Genomic DNA, 27065 nt, shown 5'->3' on the forward strand with positions numbered 1-27065 from the left:
AAAATTATCTAAAAATATAAAAAATACTAATTAATTAATTTTAAAAAACACTTTAAAAACGGTGCCTTACCTCTGCTACTACTTGGCTCTAAAATATTTTCATATTCCAGATATTTTCATCCCCCCCCCCCCCCCCCCACGTCTCTCTATCTTCTTCAACGCAAATTGTCATGTCTCCTTAAATGAAGCAGATCTCTTCTAATCTACTTGAAGCTTCTAATTCTTGTTTCGCTCCGATTTTCCCACGGAGATTTTCCCTAATTTCTCTTCTGATCTCAGTTTTATCCACTTCTGATCTACACAATTCACTTGGCTCTTTCTAAACCTTTTGTCAGCTTGATATTCACGATCAAATGCTGCTTTCTTCACAGTAAGTTGTCGTTTAAATGATTTGGGAACTATCAATTTTGTTCTTATTTGTGCCTTTTCAATGTTGCATGCGTTGGGTATGTATCGTATCGGATCAACAAAATGCGTCGATCCTTTTGTTTGCTGAGAAACTTCAAGAAAAATAAGCAAAACCTAAATTTTTGACATCATTACACTCATTGCAAACTCCCATTTCGTTAATTATGAGATTTTTTCGGCAGTTAAACGAAGAAGAATGGTTTTGTTTTTTTTTTGTTTCGTCTGGTGTATATCCTTTTATTTTTATTTTTGTCCTTTTGTTTTTGTTTTTGATATTTGCTTTTCTTATTTTGAAACACTTGCAGAAGATATTTAGAGTAGCAACGGAGTTGGATTGGAAGCGAGATGCTTTTCGCTTTTAGGTAAGTACTCAAGTATCATGTTATTTTTGCCTGTGTCCGTACAGCGTTTAGCAAGTTTCACTTTTGAAGTATAAACTGTTGTGTTGCTGCTTTACTTTGATTACAGTTTTTAATATGATTGATTGAGTCATAGTATATTAATTTGGACATGGTTGTCAGCTTCTTACACACCGATCTTTCATTAGATCTCCACCAGTTCACCTTATTTTATGACATTTATTGCTCTATGATCACTGTGTTTGTGAATGATTAATCTCGCAAGGCAGAACTTGATTCTTTAAAATCAAGTTTGTCATGGAAACCACGTAAAATACAGTCTAGACAATTTGTTCTTTTTGTTTTTTCTGTTCCTACCAAAATCTATATCATTCCCGTTTTATTTTATGAACGTTTTGCTTCTTCACTGTTTAGCACTTGCTACCGTAGAGCATAACCCTTCTAACTGTAGTTTTGTAAACTCTCACTTTAGTTCTTTACTGACTTTCTAATTGCATAGCCTTGTCACACGCAAATAGCTTATGCCATGCCATAATTTTAAATTTAACACGTATTAAACATGTCTCAAAGCAAATGATATGGAGATTTGTAGGAGTGGCAATAGTCTAAATCTCTTGGAAGATTATTGCATTTTTTAGTAAGCAACCAATCTTATCATTTCAACCATTCAATTACAAAACTATATCCTTTTTATTGCTTACCATGCCGCAATATCCTTTTTATACACTACATCTATTTACCGTATAGCTATTTTACCATTTCAACCATTCAATTATTCTCCAAATAAATAAAATAAAAAATGCATTAAACTATTATCATCACACCTTAATAACAATCCATTTACGTTAGGTACCTTAAATCAAATTATAATAGTAATATGAAGTCCTGCTTCCTTGGACCAGACCTCGTGCTTCTATTTCTTTATATAAGATATAAGATGCAGTCCTCTTTCCTGTATTTATTACCTGTGTACAGGGCCTATGGCCTTGGTCTTCTTGAAATCGTGAAGAGAATACAAGAGAAGGCAACCTTTTCAGCTCAGGACCTCCAAGCTTATACTGTTAGATGTTGGTCCTATGTAGTTGGATTTTTCCCACCAACCCACATCCCTCTTATGCAACGCTTTTGATTGGTCCGAATAGTCTGATGGGAAGCCAAATATGGAATTCTCTCTATACTCTGCTCCTCAGTTTTCCATCATTCCAAGGGGTCCAACGTTTGCAAGCAGAGGAATGTCTTTTTGGCCAGTCTTTTCCTCCTTAAACCCCTGTTCAAAAGCAAAGGTCTAGTTTGATAATGATAAAGTGGAAAATTACATGAATTACGCGAAGTAGTATGCCACTACAAGGCTCGGCTAAAAGACATTGCTTGCATAAACTGAATTTCAATCTTACTTCTTGTCTCTGTCTTTTCTTTGAAGTGTGAAGAATGTTCTTTCGAATGATTTTGACTCTGAAAGTCATGAGCCCATTCATGAAAGCCTATGGAACAAACTTTTTAGTCGATTCTTTCTAATTTTGGTTTTTACCCTTTTACAAGTTACTCTGGACGCTCATTGTCCTAAGCTTGGGCAATTTAGTTACCTTGCTTCTCTTATGCGATTTCTGAGTAGTCATAAGGATCAAAATAAGAGGTTTCGAAATATCAGGCTTGCTAGGCTTCTTTCTCATGTGAAGGCTTCAAATCTAAATTTTCTTGAGACCCAGTCAGGAGCAATATCTTCTAACTTGTTAATTGCAATAGCCTATATAAGACGAGTCTAATTGTCTCCTAGTTATAATTGAAGTTATTAGCCCCTTACTTTCAAAGCAGCTTAACCTAACAGGATGATGAGTCTTAGGGCCTCGAGTCTTAGCCCGCCAATAAACTATTTTAATACCAAGTAAGATCAGATGTGCATAATCACAATTGGTTAAAGATCTTTGAATTACCACTTCGTAGGCTATTGATAATCGAATACTTGTATGCCTCTACAGATGTAGTAACCCTCTCTCTATAATCTTAATGTAAAAAATTCACCAATCAATAATCGGACTATTCATAAATTTTCCACTTCAATTTGATCTATGGATTGGATAAACTATTCACTGACAGAAAAAAATGAAAGATCTGAATGCCAGAACAAAGACAATAAGAAATCAAATAGAAAAAAAATACAAAAGAAAAGAAAAAAAAACGATTTCTAAACAGGGAGCTTTGCCCCCCTTTCCGCCTCTTTTTGGTCTTAAGAATGTTGGTTTTAAGAATGAGTGATTGCCCTTCTCTGACCCTTACTACCCAACTTGAGAGCGGACAGATAATGCGTTGCACTTATTGAACAAGGTTCTATAGTCGCTCTGCGACCCCTGGATGTTGAAGCTGTCCATTAGGTGATCTCGTAGTTCATACGGGGTGGAGACGACGTGGTCGGTCCATGGATTTTCCTTCCTTTTTTTGCATTTCGCTAAAAGGTTGAAGAAGGATAGTGCATCAAGCTGTTCGCAAGGGCGAAGGACTCCTTGGTTCGGGCCGAAGAAGTAATGTCACTCGATCATTATCAAATTGAATGCAATCTTTTTCTATCCATGAAGATTTCACTAGAGCGCCTTCTTCTTCTAATTGGCCATAAACTAGATCAGAATCATTCTCAACAAGTCCATAATAAGTGATCTTATTTTTTTCATCGAGTCTGGATAGAGACCAAAGGTCTTGAGCAATTGATCCGACATAACAACTTACAATGCTAAAAGATTAAAATTAAAATCATCAAAAAATATTTTACAGATATTAAAAAGAAACAATGCTCAATTAGTCTATAAATCATATTTTTTTTATAAATTTTTGATTGAAAAGATATATATAGATATCCTTCTAGCTATAATTAATATTCCGAGGATCAATGTACAGTTTTTTCTTGAATCACCAAGAAAAATGATTAATAAATACATTTATATGTATAATAAAAAAGAAAATCACAAAAGAATTGAGAAAACAAATCAAAATACACTAATTCACTTTATCTCGATTATAAAAAAGGCATTAAATTATAGTAATTTTAATAAGAACTCGAAGATTTTTTATAACATAACCTCCTTGTCACAAGCATATGTATTTTACAAATTATCACAAGTCCAAGTTATTAACCTATATAAGTTAAGATCTGTCTTTCAATATCATGGAGCATCTCTTTTTCTTAAGAATGAAATAAAAGATTATTTTGGAGTCCAAGGAAGATTTCAGTTCAAATTAAAAGATACAAATTTTAGAAATTCTGTAATGAATGAATGGAAAAACTGGGTAAGAAGTACTTATCAATATAAATACGATTTATCTCAGATCAGATGGTCTAGCTTAATATCGCAAAAATAGCGAAAATGGAATGAATCAACAATATATGATTCAAAATAAAGATTTAAATAAATGGAATTTATATGAAAAAGACCACTTAATTCATTATGAAAAACAAAATAATTTTGAAGTAAGATTCATTATCTAACCAAAAAGATAATTTTAAAAAATACTATAGATATAATATTTTATTATATAAATCTATTAATTATGAAGATAAGAAAGACTCATTATTTATGAATTACCATTCCAATTAAATAATAAGCAAGAGATTTTTATAATTACAGAATAGATAAAAGCAAATTATTTGATATGTTGGGAGGTATCCTTGTCAATAAGCATCTAGCAGAAGATGATATTATCGATAAGAAAAAAAGCTCGCATAGAGAATATTTGGATTGGAGAATTCTCCATTTTGGTCTTAGAAAGAAAGTTGATATTGAATCCTGAATCGATACCGGAACCAAACAAAAAAAAAACCTTCTTGATCGGATGGGAATGAATGAAGAAATGCTAGATCATCCCACATCAAATTTAGAATTTTGGTTCTTTCCAAAATTTGTGATACTTTGCAACACATATAAGATAAAATCATGGGTGATACCAATCAAAATACTTTTTTTTAAAAATTTAATGGAACTAAAAATGTTAGTAAAAGACTCATCTATTTATGAATTAGGAAAATATGACTTAAATGTTCTTATCAAACAATCATTTGGGACAAACAGAAATAGACAGCAAGGCAATCTTTTTGGAATGGAAGGAGTATAATTTTCATCTTTTATCTTACATTTAATTATAGGTACCTTACAAATGGACTTTAATTAGGGGTATTGCAAAAAATTTCATGAATTAAATGTTTTGATCGGACAATCATTTTATGACAAACAAAAATGAAAAGTAGCACAATCTCCTTGGGATGTGGAGAGTATAATTTTCATTTAAATGAACTTGCATTTAGTTTTTATTTATGCATTTCATCTTGTTATACATTATAATATGAGATATATAAAAAGATAATTTTTATAAGATTTTTAAATTGAAATAAATGTATTAAAATTTATATTTATGCATTTCATCTTGTTATACATTATAATATGAGATATATAAAAAGATAATTTTTATAAGATTTTTAAATTGAAATAAATGTATTAAAATTTATATTAAATGAATATCATATTTCAACTTTAAAATAGTAATGTGAATTTTTTAATAATTAATTTAGTTATTAAAAACCTTATATTAATTTTATGCCCTTTATGTTCATTTTAATTCAAATAGCACAACAATAAATTTATTCACAACATGAGATCACAATTTATTATCAATGATGTTTAATTGCTTTGTTTCAAAGCACAACACAACACAATTAACCATAATGCACCTTAGTGTTTTTATTTTATGAAGTAAATTGAATTCTTGAGTATTTGTTTAGTTGTTTGTTTCAAAAGTCAAATAACTACCATGTGTACATGCATTGAATTTTTATGAAATATATTGGAGTCTGACATGGTATGAATGCCAAGCATGGATACGAGCTCCCAGTTTTGAAAAACATATGCTAATAGAGGGGACACTATTCTTAGGCACTAATTATTTTTGTTTCTATTTGAGAAATTCTTAATTTATGTTAAAGAGAAAAATACTTGTACATACATAATCATGCATGTATGAAATGATAGATTTACTCGTTCTCGTCTTTATTGCATTTTACAGTCATAACCTTATATGAGATATCACAAGATGTTAATTATATATTTCTTTTGACATAGTTTCATGTTCTTACTGTTATTTACACTGCACCTTTTCTCTTATTCTCCTTCTAGCATCAAACTCTTATATTATAGTGTGTTTGGTATTGCGGTAGCTGTTGTGGTTGTGGTTTGAAAAAAATTATTTTATAAAAAGTACTTTTAGTTGCGGTTGGTTTGAAAAAATAGGTGTTTGGTTAAAACTGTGGTTAAAATTGAGGTTGAACAAAAAATAGTTTAATGTGTTTGGTTAAGAATGCTTTTGAAATTGAGGTTATAAAATAATTTTAAAAAATATATATTAATATTGATGGTTTTTTAATTTAAATATTGTAGATTTAACTATTGCTATTACATCATGAAATAAATAATACTTTATATAAAATATTTTTTATTATTCCATTAAACCATCTACAATTCCATTACGTACAAAATTCATCCGGCAAGAACTACAGTTTCCATAATTTTTTAAGCGTGCATAAAATTAGATAAAATATTATCAGGAATAAAATTGATTTGATATTACAGTGCGAGTGAATATAATTCACTCTAAACTAGTTTTTTTTTTTAAAAAAAAATTGGACAAAAAATAAACACACTGAAAAAAAACAAAAACTGTTCACGCAAACATTGCAAGTGAATTGCAGTGTTCATTGTTTTGAATGAACAGTGCAATTCACTTGCATTGTTCACGTGAACAGTGCAAATGAATTGCACTGTTCCCTGAAACGCTGATGGAGAAAAGCAGCCAGGAGTTGCTTCTCCAAAATTGCGTGCAAAACGTGAATTATCATGGGCCCCACCACAAATAAATTGCGTTTTTTACGTAACCAAACATAATGTTTGCTGTGGTTGCTTCAAACGTAGAAGCAACCATGCAAACAAACGGCCTCTTAGTCTTTTATAGTTTCCATGACGAAAACTTTCATTTTAGATCATCAATTTATCATCTAATATATATTGGACACATCGGATTTTTTTATTTTATTTTTTATAAAATTTGTTATTTTTTTGTTCTTCTTGTTGAAAACTTACCAAGTTCTTACATAAAAAAATATAATTTTGGTATAGTAAATTGCGAGAAGTTGTATGACCATGCCAAAAATTTCTTGCTCCACCAGATAATCCCTGACTTCTTTTCAAAAAGTGATTCAACTTTTGTTCAACTCTTTCTCAGAAATTTTCCCTATAGGAATTAACACAATTTTCTGGCCAAATGTAACTTTAAAGAGCTTTATGTCTCTGTTTCATTTCCCCTTTTTACTGTTTAGAAATGAATTATGTGTAAACCTTCCAAATAACTATTTTTAGACTATTATTTGTTAGTTGGATGGAAAATATTGGAGAACATCAACAGACTTTTTGAAAATGAACCACTGAAATATTTTCAAACGAAGAATATTCTTAAAAAAAATGATCCTTTAGAATTTGAGGTCTAGAAATCACACTCTTATTCTTATATGCATTTTTGTCCTAGATGAGAACAAACCTGAATCTGTAATACCTGTTTATAGGGGACTTAACAACCACCACTAAACTGTTTCTGAAATCTTATTTTCCAAATTATTCCAAAACTTCGATGTTCTGCTCAGTTGTGCGTCATTTGGAAGGGAAACCTGTTTTCTGTGCTGCTAAACTTTCTTACAAAACTGAACTGACAGCATCAGAATCCAACCTTGAACAGGAGATGATATTAGCCAGGCCCCAGCTGCTCTTTCATATTTGGCATCCGAGTTATCATCTGGAACTTAATGTTTTTATTGATGAAAGAATTCTTCTCCTTTCACTTTAGCCATATGAATTTTGTATGACCAAAAGGCATACAATGGAGGTGCATCTTCTATCACATCTGAGGGCTTTTGCATTTTGGAATCACTGAATTTTCTGTCATTCAAATTTTGCATCAGAAGTGTAGTTGGTATCATACAGAAAGGTTTTCTTTAGGAATAACAAGCAGCACATATTTTTTTCCACATTCCACGTGGCATGATTTAGTTTTGCTAGTAATGGTTCATAGAAACTTCCTAGGTTTTATCTAGTCTACTTGCAATAACACTGCTTCTAACATTAAAAACACACATTATCGAGCCCCTGCACCCTCTCCTTCCTGTAACTAAGTGGTTGTCGACATGTTTTTTATCTTCTCCTCTGTAAATTTGACCAACAAAGGGTATTTTTGTCTTTGAGTGCCTTGTGTTGTTCTGTCTGGAAACTTTTTACTTTATAGAAAGTGAGTTGTTCTATGATTGTAATTGTTCCTATGAAATGAACAAGGTAGACTATTATGCCACTGCAGTCAATGATTTTCTTAAATTTAAACTTAGTTGAAATCAAAGTTAGCATGCAGTATATGTCCCCACAAATTTCTGAAGTATCTTGTTAAATTTGCTTCCCTGTCAGCAAATTACTATTTTCCTGAAGTACCTACCTGGTGATATCGGTATGTTGTGAGTCCATCAAATGACATCCTAAATAAAATTGCTTATGGTAGTATGCATGACTTCTAATTCTGCCCACCCATTTTTGAAGATTAAAGTCATTTTAAAAATGTGTTAAAGACGCAGTGCAATGTCACTTCTCTTTATTACAGTTATCTCATTTTTTACACAAGTAGCTGTCTTGATCATCACACAGTGCAGAAGTTTTTTCCATTGGTCATGTCTAACCAAAGTATGCTCTTAATGGTTATTGGCTCGCATACCACTGCAATAATAGAAGCATGGTCTTTTAAGTTATGGGCCATTAAATACCCATTACTGGTGACGATGCATCACGCAACTTCTTCGCTAATGCAGTTGTAGTCTGCTGCAGTTTTAGGGGACAAAAGTTTGGCATCAAAGACTGATAAAGTAATTGATAGTTCACAATTAAGTACTTGTTGTATGGACAAAATTATACCCCAACTTTGTAGCACTTGCTGGTGTATCATAGTTTTGTTGCTGTGGCTGGCTAAGCTGGAGATGGACAGGTACATGTGATTCCTCTCCCATGCCCAGACCATTTGTGAGAAGGGAATTCCTGTTTGCTCCATTTACTTCTCTGGTTCCATAAACCTGGGATGTAAAAATATGCTGATGAGGGTGGAATAAAACACCGTACAATTTCATTCAGGACTAAGGTATTGACGGTTTGAATCGATATTTTGCAAATAAGTTTCTGCATGCTCAAACTTCTACCTTCTTATACAATTCTTGATTTTCATGACAAATTAGGTTTGCCTTCTTATAGAGTTCCATATTTTCTTGGTGAATGAGGTTTCCCTGCAACAGATACATCAAGTTCAGCTACTTGAATTAAAAAACTTATGTAAAGGAAGTTAGTAGCTTTTGTCTACAGGCCTACCTTTCTATTTAGTTCTAGTATTTCATCCATTAAATTTTGGTCCTGATGAAATCAATATCAGTATCAGTGAGATGAATGTGCTCCACATCTTGGAAATTTACTGCACACTGGGGTTTTAGGAATTTCAAACCTTTTTCATGCGAACACCCCGGAGACTCATTTCCAATTGGTTCTCCAAATTCTGCAAATCCTTTACGCTTAAGCCAGAAAGTTCTTCACCCATCATTTGCCTGCTATCATCATATGGAAATGTAAACTTTGCTAGCTAGGCATATAGTGAAAAGCAATAATTCATTTCATCCTCTTACAGTATTCAGTTTCTGAAGGATTTTTCAATAGCATTAAGCTGTCGCGGATGCTTCCTTTTATGTTCAGATGCAAATCTTTTCCTCTCATGGTTATTTTTCTTGTTTAGTTCTACTATGAGAAAACAGTTGGTCCTTTCCTCACTTGTGCGGGTCTATTCATGTTTCCTTAGTTTTCCATTGTTTGTACATAAAATAAATATTCTAGTTGTTTAGTTAATCTTCGAAAGACATTATGGAAATTACTTGCTCTAGTTTTAGAAGTTGCAGATAGTTTATTGAAATTGTTTAATTGGCTTATAAGTCATTGGTTTAACACTGATAAAATTTCTGGGGGTCCTAAACAAGACCAGCACTACTTGAATATGTTTAGGAGAGGATATGTGGCTGATGCCTTCTTGTGCCCCCCTTTGCTCCTGATGCACAATGTTGACATTCTTTTCAGGTGACTGAGATGAACTTTTTCAGTGTGGCACAAGTGAATCTTTTGTGTGTCTAAATTGTTAATGATCACGTGGACACTAGTGATACCTGCAAGCATCTGACCTTAAATAATAGCATGCTCCATCAGAAGTTTCAGTTTTTCATATTCAACCTTAAATAATAGCATGCTCCATCAGAAGTTTCAGTTTTTCATATTCAACCTTAAATAATAGCATGCTCCATCAGAAGTTTCAGTTTTTCATATTTAGTCTGTCGCAATTACTCTGATGTCACTCTTTATGTTCATTTATCTCATATAAAACAACATTGGTCAAAGGGAATGGATCATACCGATGATTTTCTTGCAAGTTTTGCAGTTGCTGTCTCAACATTGCCGTCTCCCTTTGCCAGAACTAGCAAATATAATGCACAATTTAGTGGAATTGCTAACTTTTGTGGTCAACATGCATACACCAAAATGAAGAGTAATTGGCTTCTATTGTTATGAAAACACATCTGAAGAGAAATAGATAAAAAAAAAACATCTATCTGTTTCAAGGCTGAGAAGCCACCCTCTGATCTCCATGTAATGGTTATGATTTATTACACCATGTTTTTTCTTTTCCGTGTCTGATGACCATCCCCTCTCTGATATCCATGTAGCTCTCCCCCAATTTTTCTCTATAAAACTAGGAAGTGTTTTTCTTGTTTACTATCTTCACACAAATGTGCTTCAAGATGACATCTATTGTTCTTGCTACTGATAAAATGTCTTGTGAGTTCTATCTTCACGCAAATGGTCCCAATCCCGGATAAAGGACAGAAATGGTCCCAATCCTGGATAAAGGACAGTTGCAGTTAGCAGAGGTCCAGTGTAAGATATGTAGCTACACCTTATAACTTGAATCAATCAATAAGGCTTGACTGTGTTGAGTTCATGTGCTTTATGATAATTTGACATAATACATATTTATCTATTCAGGTGGTTATATTTATTTAATCAGTTGTTTCATGCTTTGCCTAAGCCTGAATACATGAATGTTGTCATATAATGTGTGTTTATCCTGCTAATTTATAACAGATAATACAAGGCTGATTTCCTGTCAATAGTTTGAAGCTTAATGAAGTACTCTTCATTGGGATGAACTGAACTTCAATATTAGTTGATTTTGCTGCACGATTTTGGCATTTCATTTTCCTGTTGCTTTTAACTTGGAGGATATCTATAGTAAGACAGTACATTCATGCAGCGAACACCAGGCATTCCCATTGTCATTGTCTATTTTTTTTTTTTTTTGTATTTATCATGTGCTAAAATATCAGAATCCAGTTGAGAAATATAATTGGTTTCTGTTCGTCATCCCTAAGTCATTTTGGACTCAAAAAATTGATATGTTATTTCCTTCAGCAATAGTAGAACTGGGAACTATACTGGTTTTGTAATTGGCGACAATTTTTTACGTTCATGTTCAAATGGCTCTTTGCCTCTTTGCAATCATATCAAAGGCCATGTCCTAGATGTGGCACATCTTATCTGTAGTCTGTACAACTGTATCTTCAGTTCCATTCTTTATAGCCTCATTATGCCTGATACTTTCTTTAGTTAGATAATTAGATTGCCCATGTTAGTTCACATATACTACAGATAAATTACCAGAAACATTAAGATTTTCTTACTTTATTAACTCCTTTTGTGAAACAAAATATCTCAACCCTTGGATGTCATAATGCTATGTTTGTAAGTATAGCTCGCACAATAGGTGCAGACTTTTAGCTGAAATACAAAATTGTTAAATACAGTATCTTTTATTGTAAACAAAAAAGAAAAGAAAAGAGCTGTAGTTGTTGCTCCTGTTGGTAATAGCATTGTTTAAAGTAGCAAAAGCAAAGTTCAACATGATGATTGTATTTGAAGCTATCTTTGATGAAAATGCAATGTTGAAAAACTAGAGATGTGTAAGCTGTTTCTCTGAAGTAAAAGTAGTCAATCAAAATCTACATATTCTTTTTAATGCATACCCAAATTTTATGTATAAATGTGGCAAAAATAAGGCAAATCAAATTTTGTTAGAAGTCATAAAATCTAAATTCACTGGGTACTGAAATACCTTGAGTTCTGAGGTTGGGTTGCCCATTAGATGATGCACCTCTTTTGATTTGTTGTATCGTTCAATGACTGATTTCATGCTGCAAGAGCAGATTTATATTGCATCAGGGATGGGTGCCGTGTTCTATGTGAATGCTTTCTAATAACACTTAAGAACAAAATGTATGGAATCACCGCAAGGATAATTTCTCGACGAAGCAGAATGGACACATTTAAACTATATCATTCATGTGTGGAAGAAGTCATTTGAGTTGCCCTGGCTATAGGAGTTTAAGCTGCCAGTGGAATATCCATAAAGAAAATCTAGTCTGCAAGTGGATAGCAATTGGAGCACCATCTCAAGATAAGTTTCCAATCCTTGTTTTATTTGATGCTGGGTTTGATGTTGATAGATCTCGCGTCAGTTTTAACCATTCATTCTTTTATGGGGTGGAAAAGGGAAGCTCACTTACTATTGTACTCTCTTCCCTCTTCATTATTTTTCTTCGTCTGACACTGTCAAGAATTGTGTACCGATGAAATGTGTATAACAAACTACTTGCAATCATTTATTGTATGATTGTGCAGAAAGCGTTGACTTGCTATGTTTGGAAATTTATAACATGAATTCTAATATTTTGGAAATTAATTAGGTGAAAATCCATAATTTTATGGTCTTGTCTTCAGTACTTAGAAAAGCTGTGGCGGCATCCTTAGGAGTTTAAATTATGTGGATTGTTGGTTCAATAGAATTTATAAGGCCTATTTTAGATTTAGGGCTAGACCAAGGCAATTCTAAGGAGAGATGAAAGAAGGAAATATCTGTTGGAAAATGGCAAGTAACTGACATCTGAAAATGCGCAGCTATGATGTTCTTACACTCATTAACAGCAGATAGACTCCCAAGTTTTCAACTTCTTGAATTGTTGACTCTCTCCATTCACAGGAAGAAGGGACACCTTCCAAACTACTTAATAATGAACAGCTTTACACTCCTCTGTGCGGATGCATAAGGCTGTGGATTTTTGCTGCTTCCATAGTAAAATAGCAATATTTGAATACTGCTAAAGGTTATTCGTGAGCTTTATCCAAATTAGTAAAATGAAGCTTTGTTCTTAAATGCTGCATATCTGGAGCTTCATTTAGAGTACTTATCCCTTCCCGACAATTTTGTAGCCAAATGTTGTGAAAACGAAATTATCTGAGTTCTGTATATTGCTTCCCCTTGACATGTCTTCATTAGGGTGATTGAGATCTTACAAAAACCTTGTGGTCAACCTCTCTAATACACTTTCCAGCAATCTGAAGTTTTTGGTGTTGATAAACTACTCTATATGAGACTGACATGATTTTCTACCAGATCTTAACAGTTTCAAGTAGAGCAAATACATGGATTACAGCCACCCGCCCACCCCCAAAACCAAGATAAACGTAGTAATCTGTAATCTCATCTTGTTTGTTAGATCCTATTATTGATACATTGGTGCAACTAAAGCATGTCATCTCGGATCTGTAAGAGTCCTTCAATCAAGTCCAAGACCCAACCAAGAGTGGATGAAGAAACTTGAGGTTGGATATATAAACAGAATTAAATTAGACTGGCTTAGAAGACGACCAAATCACAGCAAGCTCTTGTCGATATCCTAGTTGTTGATGCTGTGTTAATATTATTTACTAGAGGAGAATGAGCAGCTGTCTGCTATATATTTATATTTTCAGTATCTAAACCTGCTATCTGAGACTTCCGACAAACACATTGAATGTGTTACATTAGCCCTACTTGTTTGTTTGTCTGTTTGTTAGCAAAAAGTATGCTTGTAATGCATTCGAGTTTTCTATTGATATTAGTGAAAGGAACTTGAACCCCAGTTTGATGCTTTGTTTTCACTTGTCTGTATTGCATTTTAATTGGGAATTTTCATTTTGCACACAGCATGTAGCAAACTGCATTTTATTAATGTAGTGTTGTGATAAAAACATTAACATGATAAAATTTATTTTATTTGCAAATAAATGAACAATCAAAATCAAACTACCCTGGGAATATTGATACGGTTGAAAGAAGTCCATGAACTTCTTTGGAGATAATACAAGGGTATATAATTTAGGATTTACGATAACTTTGATATTGATGATAAATTAAATCAAACTGTGATGAATTAAATAAATTTTACATGAGGTATTTGACAAACCAATATTGACATTTATTATGAATGTTTTCGATTAAAAAAAAAAACATGGAAAAAGATTATCAAAATTGAGAACGGAGATTGATGTTGGCTCGAATTAGTTCAAAGCATTTCTAGGAAAGAGAGGGTGCTTCTAGAGTTTAATTATAAGCTATGTCTCCTCTTTGACTCCTAGTTAGCATGAGATATTGAGTGTCTCTGGCACACCATGTGTTATCACGAAAGATTAATGGATTATGTTGACTTGAAACTTTTACTTAACTGATGTCGGTTTTTTCAGTTTAGAAATTTTATATTTTCTATTAATATGAAATTATTTTCAATTTCATATTTAAGTAATATTAAAGTTATATAAAAGGTTGTAATACTTTTTGATAAATAAAACTTGGATAAATAAAAATTAAATATTTTTGGTGTCTCATAATGTTTTTGATTTTTGTGAGTTTTGACTTGCAATAAATTTTGTTAGTCTATGAAAGTTTTGACTTGTAATAAATTTTATTATTCTTTGCTCTCGGTTGCATCTGTTTGTATCATAGTCATTTATAGTGATTTTTGTTGCGTGCGGTTTAATTATTACGGTTAGAGTTTGCATAAAAGGGCGTGTTCATGGTGGAGTTGGATGGTTTCAGACTAAGAATGCTTTGTTTAAAAAATGTTATATTAGATGTTTTCACGATGTATGATGAATTTTGGTTAAGGAGGTTTTGCTCTAAAAACAATTTAAACTCGATGATAAGTTCTTTCCAAACTAAGAAAAATGATGTAAGAGCTTCTCTTAAAAAAATAAATATTTTTCTTATTTATTTTTATTTCTTCTTGTTTAGTTTATGAATTGTATTTTATTTTTAAAAATAATTTTTCAGTTTTTATTTCTCTATTCAATGTTATTAGACTTTTCTGATGTTTCTATTTTATATTTCTAACACAATATTACTAGAATTTTTTTTTTTTGATATAAAATTTTATAATAGCCTTTTGATAGCCATACCAATGATCTGGAAGGGATCTCCTAACTCTAGAGCTGATTTCGACCAACTCTCCATCATCTTTCTTTGGCTGAGTGACATGTATTTTCACGGTGCTTGTTTTTCCAATTATGAAGCATGGCTAAGCGATCCTACTCATATTGGGCCTAGTGCTCAAGTAGTTTGGCTAATAGTGGGCCAAGAAATATTGAATGGTGATGTGGGTGGAGGTTTCCGAGGAATACAAATAACCTCCAGGTTTTTTTTTCAGATTTGAAGAGCATCTGAAATAACTAGTGAATTACAATTGTATTCTACAACAATTGGTACATTGATCCTTGCAGCCTTAATGTATTTTGTTTGTTGGTTTTATTATAACAAAGCTGCTTCAAAATTGGCTTGGAACGAGACTTAAATGAATAAAGATTAAATATTTTAAATTATTTGTAATTATGTTATTTTTTTACATCTTTTAAGAATTTTGACTTGTAATAAATTCTCTTTTGTTTCCCAACCAGAAGAGGTTGTAAAAATTATTTTTTTCCTGCCTCTCCCTTGAATAATTATAAATTTTAGCTCTAAAATTAGTAAGTTTAAACTTTTGCCCCCTCTAAATTTTTCTTTCTAATTTGGCTCTTTTTTGTGGCTCCGCCCTTGCACGTCAAGAACTAGGTTTCTATAGAGGAGTTCCTTTTGCATTGAACCTGAACTTTTTTTATCCATAAGCTTGTTGGATTTTATCTACAAAAAGTCTCTCTTCGAGAGATGTTGCCTCTACCTTGTTGGGGTCCTACCTAACTCTTGGCCTAGAATTAAGCTAGGTGAGTTTTATCAACAAAATATTTCTCTTAGGCAGAGAGGTTGTGCCTGGAGTTTATAGGCTACTCAATCTGACTCTTATATAATGTATCTGTATGGGTTTTTTTTTTATCTATAAACATGAATGTTTTTACATAATGAGTATCTCGATTAATTTTGTTAAAGATTATTAAAGATTATGCAATTCTTCACTGGCCTTAGAAAATTCCAACTAGCTGGACTGTTTTGCTTTTAGGGTTTGTGGGTTTTGTCTCCCTCTAAAAAGGTATCGTTCCACCTTAGGTCCTAGCTAGCTCTTGGCCTACTGGTTTAGTGGGTTTTGACCTTAAGTAGAATATATTTTTTTTTACTTGTTATTTTTGAAGAAGGGAAAATAAGCATGTTGAGAAAACATTAACAAGGGGATTAAGTAGCGTGTCGACTACTAATACAGCACAAGTACGTAGCTTGGGATTAGCAAATCGCAACACGCTATCGTCCTCCTCGCTCAACCAAAGAATGGTTTCAAAGGTGGCAAAGAAAAAGAAAAGTAGCGAGGCAGATATATATATATATATATATATATATATATTGGATCCAAAAGAGATTTGAAGTATATGCTAATCATTGATAGCTCAGATATAGTGCAATATTTGCAATTTCACAATCTAATGCACGTACGTAGCTGAACAAATTAAGATCCATTAATATTATTATAACCTAATCTCTCTGTTTGTGGCCCACCAGCGTAACGATTAATTATTCTTCACATGATCAGTAGCATCTGTATTTTGATATTGTGCTGCATTCAAGGAAAATCATCAGCTAATTAGATGTCATGCTGCAATACATTCATGATTCTTCACTATTGATTTCTAAAGAATTGCTCATTGTTGACAGAATTCAACAGATGAAAGGAAGAAGGAAAAGAGTTCGTCGTTAAAATGACTGTATATATATTAAGGATTTTTGAGATTCCAAGTTGGAACTCACTCAGGATCTCCCTGACGTTGGTGTCGTAATTATATACCATCAGAATATGTTTTGATTGCATTTATATATCTTGCGAATTTATTAAATCTATGGATGCATGCATGCATATGCCTATCTTCGTATCCTAATCTCTCTCTCTCTCTCAACAGTTTTATTATTATATATATCCTTAATTTATGATTTAGGTTTAAATATATCATTTCACCATCATGCCAAACCTTGATCCAGTTTTATCTTTAATTTAAAGTTTTTGAATATAGGATTAAAATCAAGAGTTGATTAACATGTAAGACTTAGACAAGCTAATTAACACACACACACACACACACACATATTTTCATAAAAGCCTGTTCTTTTTGTTTACTTTAAAGTGATCGATATTATCAGGCAATTTGTACGTAGCATGAAAGATTGGAAGGTGCATTGTAATTAATAAGTTGCAAGTTAATTAGAGCATATGCTAACTTATCATCACTCTTTTATTTTCCTAGCTAGAGTACAAGAAGAGCATATAAACAATTTGTCAATTTATCCATATGTACGTATTTCAACTATTCCTTAATCACATCTTAATTTGTTTTAAGAAAATCAATTATAATTTTAGTTTAATCATTATTTTTAATGAACTCTTTAATTAAAAATTAAAAAAGGAAGAAGAAGGTTAGTTAAGAGTTTTTCATTGTTTTAGGTTAAAAACAATGTAAAACACTAAAAAGTATTGCATTTCAAATATACAATTAGAAGGTTTATGCAAAAAATAGCTCACAAAAATATTTTTAGTTTTAAAATATTTATACATTAAAGAGTATATGATTTACAATGATCGTAAAACATAAAGATTTATCCTCTTAATTAGAAAGCCATGAACTATATAATACACAGAGTTACTAAACTTTTTGAAAACATCATATAACTTAGAAGTTGGACCGTGTATATAGATAGCATTTAAGATTTTGATAGTAGTTGTTTTTTAAAGTGTTTTTCATTTGAAAATACATTAAACTAATTTTTTTAAAAAAATTTAATTTTAGCCCAAAAAAACTATCTAGCAAGGAGTGAAAATCCAGTAAGAGTGTACTCGTCTTGGAAAAAGGCTCACTACTAGTTGAAAGAAAGGCGGAAGAAGAGATGCTTTTTCTAATAATAATATATCAAAACTATCCAAACTCATATAAAAAAAATAATATGTAATTTGAATATTTTTTTTAACAAATTCTTTTTGACGGTGAAAACACAAGCACTTAAACTCCAGTCCTTGGTAATTAAAGAAAGAGAATGGAGGGAAGGTTCATGCATGCCCCATACCAGTCGGAGACTGCAACTTTACTATTAATTAAGAAATGCATGTATAGTTGATGTTTGTTAACTAATACTAATGCTTAGTACTTTATATGAAGCTTTTATAAGCAATAATTGGTATCCATTTGCAATATCATTTAGGGTTTTAGCCAACACTAGTTCTATATATTTAGGCTACCAATCTTGCAATATAGGGATTCATTTGCACGTGTCTCTTCCTTGGATTGATCTATCCATCGATATATATATATATATTCCACGTTCTCTCGCTATGCCTATTTAATTATATAAATCAGAAACTAAGAAAACGGAAAGCCAAAAAGGCTTATTACAATTTTATTTGTTTCACCTCTTGTTGTTGTTCTCCACTCTCATCATCTAAAGAATTCTGAAGCTTTAAACTAAAAGAGTTACTTCTTGTCGTTTTTACATGTTAATATATCAAGAAAGATATAGATATATATACAACCAATGTTTATATATATATATATATTACTAAGCTTTGTGGATGAAAAAATATATATCACTACTGATCATGCGGAGAAATGATTCGCTTCTAAAACTAATTTGTATCGACTGAATCAATTCTAAAACTAAGTTTTACGGACGCTAGATTATTAGGAATATATTAGCGTTTAATTGTGTGTATAAAGAATTCCTTTATTCTCAATTAATTAGTTAGATATTACAATAAATACCACCTGACTGCGTTCCTTAGCTACTCAAATCTTTTAGGCAACGTACGTACCTTTCTTACCATTATATATTTACTACATCTCTTTCTCTCTACATTGTATTAATTCTGCATGGCGAGGCTGCGAAATCTTTATAGAAATGTGCGTGATACTGTTTGAATTTATTAATTAAAAGTTTAAACCGTGTATAATTATTTATATATCATCTTTTAATCATTCTAATTAATAATTATTTGGGATATTTCATATTTCATATGCCCCTTATTAACTCAAGACGAATCTCTAGCTTTCACTTACAACGTACACACCTTCTCCTTTAATTAATGTGTGTTTATTAAGAGTTTAAACTCGTTTAACATTCCAAGGGTGGCAAACCATGCATGCATACATACAGCTTCAATTCGGCCTAGCTAGCTAGTTTCCTCACTCGAACTAGGGAAAGGACAATTTAATTAATTTCTCAAATTAATGGGAGAACTAGCTAGGGAGATCATCAGCTAACCATCCATGCAAATTAGTCACCATTTATTCCAGCTAAATTGTCAACTCGATCTGCTAGAACTACATATATTTGCACCATCGATCGAAAGCTAACCTCTACATAGCAGCGTTTCATTCGAGACCACATCACTTGTGTATATCCAGATCATTACAGTTACGTGAATCCTAAATGAACCAGCGTAATAAATGTGGTGTTCTTAATTCTGCTTTTATTCTGTAAAATAGAATCTTTAATTTGTGTGAGGTCTGGCGAAATTTCCTCATCATTTGGATCACAAGTCCATCTGATCTAACGTTATTTCACAACTACTTCTAAACCATGATGAGTGTTGGTTCTCTAAGAAGACTGACTAGCTAATAAGTATACATGTAGTCCAACCAAACTCTAAAACATACATAAACCTAATCCAAATCTCTCCAAAGTTTACGCTTAGTGCCCGAACCAACACCCACTTGTAATAATCAGCCCCAATTATTTGTCTTCTCAACGAGGGAGCTAACTTAATTTAAGTCTGTTCTATATCTATATATATGCTCTTTTCACTATGAGAAAAGCTTAATTAGACAGGTATTAATTTGCTCGATCATCAAATGGAGAATTAATGTATGGTTAGTTGGAAAATGTATGAGTCGCTAGTTTAACTAATTAATTGTTAATATCGAAAAAACTGATGTGCTTGCTAGGAAACCGATTTAGGGCTATAAATTCTTGCTACATTTGTGAGCAAAGAGAGTTTTCTGCTTGATATATTTATATATGATCATGCACATCCATGAATAGAACTTGTGAAAACTTAGCAAATCCCCAGAAGAAAAACCTAAAATTAAGAAGACGCAGATTCCTTTAATTAAGAACTCGGATATGAACTTAAGATCGAGCGTCCTAAAAATGCAACAACACGGTGAGTTTTTAGTTTTTTTTGCCACGGGAAGAGGTGTATTGATCTGTCTCCAGGGAAAATACAGCAATTAATGCCGACTCTAAAACACTTGATATATACGAAGGTGATCGTTAATTATTATATCTTGGATGAAACTTCCAACTAAAAATATTTCCAAATTTCTAGTGCTAGCTGCTGTGTGGTGCTCTATTTAAGCAACATTAACATCTCTTCTGCTCGAACACTTACATTTCTAAAGTCTCCTAATTGAAAATAGAAAAAAAAAAAAAAACAAAACAAAATAGGCCCTATTATTGCACACATCACAAGTTGCATGATGATAGTTACCAACAAAACTTTTGGATCAATACGTCAAACAACTTCATAAAATCACAACCATAAGAAGCTAACTTGATCAAGCACACAAATCAAAGGTACAGATGATGATAATAGCATTGCATTATAGCGAAAAAAAAAAAACTTTATATACATAGTATAAGATCATGATGTAAATAATATTGAAGAGATGATGATGATGATGATATTGATTAAAGTGGAAGAGGAAACTACAAGAATATATCAAAGAGATCTTAAAAATTGACCTGGTGCTAGAGAAATCATAGAGCTTGCCGGTGCTAGAGAAGATCATGACTCCAACTTCTGCGTCGCAAAGGATCGCCAGCTCCTTGGCTTTCTTCAACAACCCACCCCTCCTCTTTGAGAAGGTCACTTGCCTGCTTGTCGAATTATCAATCCTTCTTATCTCTATCTTCCCCCTCCCCATTTTTTTTTCTTCCAAAGAATCCTAATAGTAAAGTCATAAGACAATAATCAACAACAAAAAACAAGGAAGAGATGGTGATCCATCATATTTTGGTATTATATATGTGTGTTTTGTTAGAAAAAAGAAGAAAAAATTAAGAAAAAAAAAGGCTTTGAAGAAAGGAGAAGGGAAAAAAAGAGAGGGAGAGAGAAAGAGAAAAAAAGCTTACTTGAAGAAGAGAGGGTGTTAATGGAGACAAAGTGAGGTTTCAGAGACGTCGTTCTTGGGCGAGGAGGGTACATCATCAAAGAAGCTATATAAGGAAAGTGTATTTTAGGAAGTTCACATTCTTAAAACCTAAAAAAACCACTGGTCTTGTGTATAAAACAGCTAGTGGTTTTTTCTGTTTTCTGGGTCACGTGGTCCAGTTAGAAGCTGAGAGACTTTAAAAAAATAAATAGAGCCGTCTAACGTATAGATCGTTGACGCGTGTGGTATACGGATACGTAGACCGTAGTTCCTATTTCGGTAATTTTATTTTATAATTGTATTTGTTTATTGTTTTTGAGAGAGGGAAGAAATATATAAATAAACCCCCTGGGGAAGTGGAAACCTGTCCTTTATTTTTATGGAATGGCCATTGTGTCCCCCAATGTCCCAAAGTGGCTTTTTTAAGGTTTCGGAGTGGGTGCTAAAGTAACGGAAGGCTGTAATTGTCCGTCAGAAGGACCAGCTCACCCCCTACCAAATTCTGACTAATCATGTTTTGCGTGGGGAATAAAAAATATAATAGTCTCCAACTATGCTCTTAATTAAATTGGCGAATAATCTACCCACTTGCAATAAACAAATGTAGGATCTTTATCTTTATACAAATGGTAATATCTCCATTAAAAATAATAAGAATCCATCATTAAACAAGGACTACAAATTCACAAATGTTCATGTAAACCATTTAATTTTATCAAATTTTATTTATTATATTAATTATATACCTAAAGATTTGAGATCACAAAACTTCTTATACATGTAGTTATTATTTCGTTTAATACATGTGAAGTTTTAAACTTTTTTAGCTTTCCACTGTTTGTATGTATGGGTTTCAAATATCAGTAATGTTCTTACGAGTATAATTGTTTTATTGAAAAAATAGATGTAAATTCATAACATACCAAGTTGATTTGGTTGAAACATGATTTGACTAAAAAATATTAAACCATGTTTTTTGAACTCTTTAAAAAATATCTAGGCCATGAGAGATTTTTTTACAATTTTATTAAACTAGACCTTATGGGTCAACCTTGAAACCTCTAGCCTAATCCCTTACTTAGCCCGAACTTCAAATTAAATCATGTAGGAGTTGACTTGACATAACCTCGTAGACTTGACAGGTCTAAATGCAACCTAAAAGACCAATAAAAATGTGGTTTCTCTTTTAAAAAAATAATTAAAGATATTATTTTTTTAAAAAAATATTGAGACTATGCATATTGAATTGACCCGGGTAAACCCAAGTTAACCCACCAAGTCATGACTTAGATTATGGACATTAACCATGCACGATGAACTAACATGGTTGGGTCATTTGTCTCTTTCCTTTCCCTTCCATTCTTCCCTCTTTGGTCACTACAAGATTTCACAGTTTTACCGACGGAACTATTCCGTCGGTATGTGATTCATAGTTCGTTGGTAATTTTTTTACCGACGACATCCCTGACGGAAACATTCTGTCGGCTTTATGTTCGTCGGTAATACCTCATTCCGTCTCTATATCGGTCGATAAAAAAAAATTGCCGATGGTTTTACAGACGAAAATTGCACGAAAAAAAATATTCCCACTTGATATATACCGACGGATGTATTCCATCGGTGAGTGTGTGAAATACCGACAGACTATTTCCGTCGGTCAGGTTGTCGGTGATTGTGAAATTTGCACCAAGTTACTGTGAAATGCCGACGGATTAATTCCATCTGTAAATTCATCGCTAAGATGTCAAATGCCGACGGAGACAGTCCATCGGTAAAACCCTCTGTGATTATTTTTAAATATTTTTTAAAAAATTATTTAGAATACATAATATAAAATTATATAAATTAATAGTAAAAAAAACCAATTATGCAAATAAAATTTTTATTAAACATCAAAAACAAAACAAAACAAAATAAAGTTAAATAATATTCATTACAAACTGAATGTGTTTTAAAAAATATATTAAAGTTAAATAATATTCATTACAAATTAACATAATGGTGGAGGAGGAGGAGGAGGAGGAGGCTGGTTGTTTTCGGCCAAAAAGGAGGAGGCGCACATGTATCACCACTCTGTGATGCCATGTTTATGACCATTTGGCGAAGCTGTTCATGATTTGCTTTGAGTTGTGTATACTTCGCAGTAGGTGGTCGTATTTTTCAGTGAGCTGAGCCGTGTGTTGCCGCAAGGCCACTAACTCCTTATATTGGGTGCTCGATACTAATTGGGAGCTCCCAATGATTGATACACTACGAGTTGCCCGCAAGTTCTCGGCCGTAATGTTGGAGAGCCCATACACCCGATTTTTATCGGGTTCACCGGACGATCCAACCTCCATCCATAAATCCAAATCGAAATCCGAATGGGTCGAAGGATTGTCCCCATATATCTCCCTCAACCGGCTATTATAGGTCTCCTAAAAATGAAAAAAGTAATCATCATATTCAATTCAATAAAAATAATAACTTACGAAATAAAATGGTTGAACAAACATACCACAAAGTGTTGAGCACGGTTGTCAACGAACTGTTGCGCTCCCTTTTGGTGGTCTTGACTCCGCACGTGTATCTCAACAAACAGCTCCATTGGGCTCCGCTCACGTCCAAGAGACATAGCCTATAATGAAAAAATTAATTAACAACAAATTAATTTAACAATATATTTCATTTAAATTAATCTTACCATCCGTTTCGCATGTGCAGCAAACGGAACGGAGCTGCCAGTGTGTGTTTTCACCGAGCCATGAATTGGCCGATTCCGGTTGTTAGCACCGGACTGTGAGCATCGTGTGAACCGCTCAGACATCACGTGCTCAAGATAGGGCGGTCATATATCTGCCGGGATGTATATCGGTTTGAAATCCCTCCAAACCGCCACGTCATTCCAGCCTTGGAGACCCTTATCTCTCGTGATTGTTTTTTGCCTTTTTTTGTGCTTCATACCAAAAATCACGCAACCTACTTCCATAGCCAGAAATTAGATTTTGAAACATAAATTTTTTTCTAAAAAAATCTTGTATTGTTTTCAATGTTACCTAGTTGCCGTGTGATTTTCCCTCACCCTCCTCACAACTTTGTCATGCGCCCTGTCCCAGGCGAATTTGTTCTATGTATAAATAATTATGTAAGTAAAAATAATAATTTATTTACAATTATATTAATTAATTATTAGAAATAAGCTGGAAATTAGAAATTAACACCAACCTCAAATCTGTCAAACCACGCATCGATTTGAGGTATCCATTTAGGATGTCTGGATACCTGACTCCATTGAAATAATGGAATCTCCATCGACAATTTAAACGCCGATGATATTACTCGGGCGGCCTCAATGTTTGTGAACCTGAAAATAAATTAAATTAATGAAATATTGATTAGTTGTTCATAAATTATGTTATAATTTTTTTTTAAAAAAAAAACTAAAACCTTAACAAACTTACATTAAAAGGTCGTCATTCCACTGTGCCTCGTACTTGCGGATGAATTGATTCCGCTGCGAAGGCACGCCGCCTCTGCGCTGAAAGAGGCAGCATCGGTTGACGGCACATGTGCCTCTTTTTGAGAGGCACCTAAGAATATGTCATCCTCGCTGCTAGAAGAACTAGATGCGATCATACGTGAGCGACGAGCTGTGGATTTCATTCTACGCATCTACACAATTTTATACGAATAATTATATAATTAAATTCGAATGTTAAAAAAAATTCAACAGCACCTCTCACATACTGGAGACTACCCAAATCCACAAACCTGCAAATATTGACAATAGCCACAACCAATTGACCCCATCTATACTAATATTGTATATAACATAACATCTATACAAATAACATCCATACTAATTATAATTCAACAAATTATTCAATTATTATGGAAATACAAACAATAAAATATATTAAAAAAAACTCTAGACTAACAATTAAAATTAATGGAAATAATAAACAAAAATCATGCAATAATAGAGTAAAATTATTAATTATTCCAACATATTCAATTACTAATTCTAAGGTAAATTCAACATTAACAATTACAATTCAACAAATTATTCAATTATTATGGCATTACAACAATAAAATATATTCAAAAAATTAAAAAAAAAAAGACTTTAGGAATGAAATATGCTTCCTTAATAATGTGTTTATTTCAAGAATTTATCTACATTATCAAAATATACTAAAACAAAAAATATAACAAAAATAACAATAGCTAAAACAAAAAACAAATAAAAAAATAAAATATTAAAAAAATGAAGAAGAGGAAGTACATACCTTTTAATTTGCTGAAGATTGAACTAAAGATTACAAGCCAAAAAACACAAAAATCTTGAAGGAAATGAAAGGAAAAAACAAAACTGTGAAATGAAGCAGACGAAAAAATGAACTGAAAGGGCGGTCGCTGGGATTTATAGCGCAGTTTTACCGACAGCTTCACTGACGGAAATAAAAATTAATATTATTTTAAATTATTCAGTCGGTGAAGCTTCGAAAATCCATCGGTAAATTTTGAATTTCGCACCATCGTTTTTAATTACCCTCCATATTTTTCGTGGTCCGTTGGTAATTCCGTCGGCAACCTGACGTAGTCAAAGATGCATTTAATGCACCGTCCTTTGGAATTCGCACTATCCGTCGGTGCTTTTGTCGGTAATATTGACCTGTCGACAACATGCCGACGGACTGAAATCTGTCTGCACATTCATTGGTGATTGTGGCATTTCCAGTAATTATTTTTCAACTCTCTATGAAATGCCGACGGAATAAGTTCCGTCGGTAGACGTCGGTGATTGTGGCATTTCCAGTAATTATTTTTCAACTCTCTGTGAAATGCCGACGGAACTTAGTCCGTCGGTATTGACGTTGGTGATTATGGCATTTCCAGTAATTATTTTTCAACTCTCTGTGAAATGCCGACGAATCTTAGTCCGTCGGTATAGACGTCGGTGATTGTGGCGTTGTTCAAGAATGATTGTATTTGTATTGCCTATTTGCCTTCCTGCAAACACTTAAATGATAAACTGTCCATCACACAAAACAATAACAACAGTGCTTAAACAATACATAATATATATTACATGAAAAAAATGTTTTACACAGGGTTTCATTCTGATAGTTAGTCAGAATTTTCTTCGTCGTCAATTGAATAGTCATCTCCTTCATCGCAATCTTCAATATGGATATCATCATCTTCATTGACATTTACTTGTCCACTAGAGCTCAAAACAACATTCAACTCCTCTGTGTAAACATCAACAAGACTATCATCAAAAACACGAAAATTTAAATTTTCTTCCAAGTTAATCGAAGGAGCAACTCGATATGGTTCAACCAACTCAGTAACTTGAAAGACTTCATCTCACACACTTGTGTCTTTGTTCTCATCCTAAACAAGCGCGACACGACCCCTGGGTTTTGTTTTTAAAACGGATAATCAATCCACTCTTGATCGATCCTTTCTAAAGGAAGGGGTGTATGTGTAATAAACTTGTTGACATTGCTTTGCAAAAACAAAGACATCGTTTACGTTGCGAAGTCTAGCATTTGAGTTGATTTCGACTATACTATAGTGCAGATCAACTCTGATTCCTCTGTCAGTCGTGTCATACCAATAGCATTTGAATAAAAACACTCTATTCTGCTCGCTATGATATTGTAGTTCGACGACCTCTTCTAATCTATCATAGTAGTCAACTTCTAACTCACTACTAGTTGATCCCTTAACACAAACACCG

General features: G+C 32.9%; 1 protein-coding gene and 1 long non-coding RNA gene across 7 annotated transcripts; one reads left to right on the forward strand and one right to left on the reverse strand.

Annotated features, from left to right (window-relative positions):
* The first annotated feature begins 133 nt into the window (after window positions 1-133).
* Window positions 134-12650, forward strand: LOC18099580 (uncharacterized). Of its 3 annotated transcripts, none has more exons than XR_008059308.1 (3): window positions 134-370; window positions 714-770; window positions 8657-12650. It is a non-coding gene; the product is annotated as an uncharacterized LOC18099580 (long non-coding RNA). The 3 variants fall into 3 exon arrangements; XR_008059309.1 differs by having other exon boundaries at window positions 9938-12650; XR_002982009.2 differs by having other exon boundaries at window positions 12115-12650.
* Window positions 8366-21425, reverse strand: LOC7489787 (MADS-box transcription factor 23). 4 transcript variants are annotated; one of them, XM_024602074.2, is made up of 9 exons: window positions 21318-21425; window positions 20928-21130; window positions 12024-12102; window positions 10267-10328; window positions 9318-9417; window positions 9188-9229; window positions 9022-9105; window positions 8744-8898; window positions 8366-8647 (listed from the first exon to the last, which is right to left on the reverse strand). In XM_024602074.2, the coding sequence occupies exons 2-9, from the start codon at window positions 21107-21109 to the stop codon at window positions 8632-8634; spliced, it is 720 nt and encodes a 239-aa protein (XP_024457842.1). In that variant the 5' UTR covers window positions 21110-21130; window positions 21318-21425; the 3' UTR covers window positions 8366-8631. The 4 variants fall into 4 exon arrangements, with proteins under 4 accessions (XP_024457842.1, XP_002307325.3, XP_024457844.2 ...); XM_002307289.4 differs by having other exon boundaries at window positions 8366-8650; XM_024602076.2 differs by lacking the exons at window positions 20928-21130; window positions 21318-21425 and adding an exon at window positions 12197-12337 and having other exon boundaries at window positions 8366-8898.
* Window positions 21426-27065: the final 5640 nt, after the last annotated feature.

This window comes from Populus trichocarpa, chromosome 5, assembly GCF_000002775.5.
Source record: "Populus trichocarpa isolate Nisqually-1 chromosome 5, P.trichocarpa_v4.1, whole genome shotgun sequence".
NCBI classification, from domain to species: Eukaryota; Viridiplantae; Streptophyta; class Magnoliopsida; order Malpighiales; family Salicaceae; genus Populus; species Populus trichocarpa.

Coding starts and splice junctions, on each gene's coding strand:
- LOC7489787 (XM_002307289.4), bottom strand. CDS start 21,109: ATGGGGAGGGGGAAGATAGAGATAAGAAGGATTGATAATTCGACAAGC. Junction 10,329..12,023: donor ACCCAACCTCAGAACTCAAG/GTATTTCAGTAC, acceptor TATATTTGCTAG/TTCTGGCAAAGGGAGACGGC. Junction 9,418..10,266: donor AACTTGCAAGAAAATCATCG/GTATGATCCATT, acceptor TGATGATAGCAG/GCAAATGATGGGTGAAGAAC.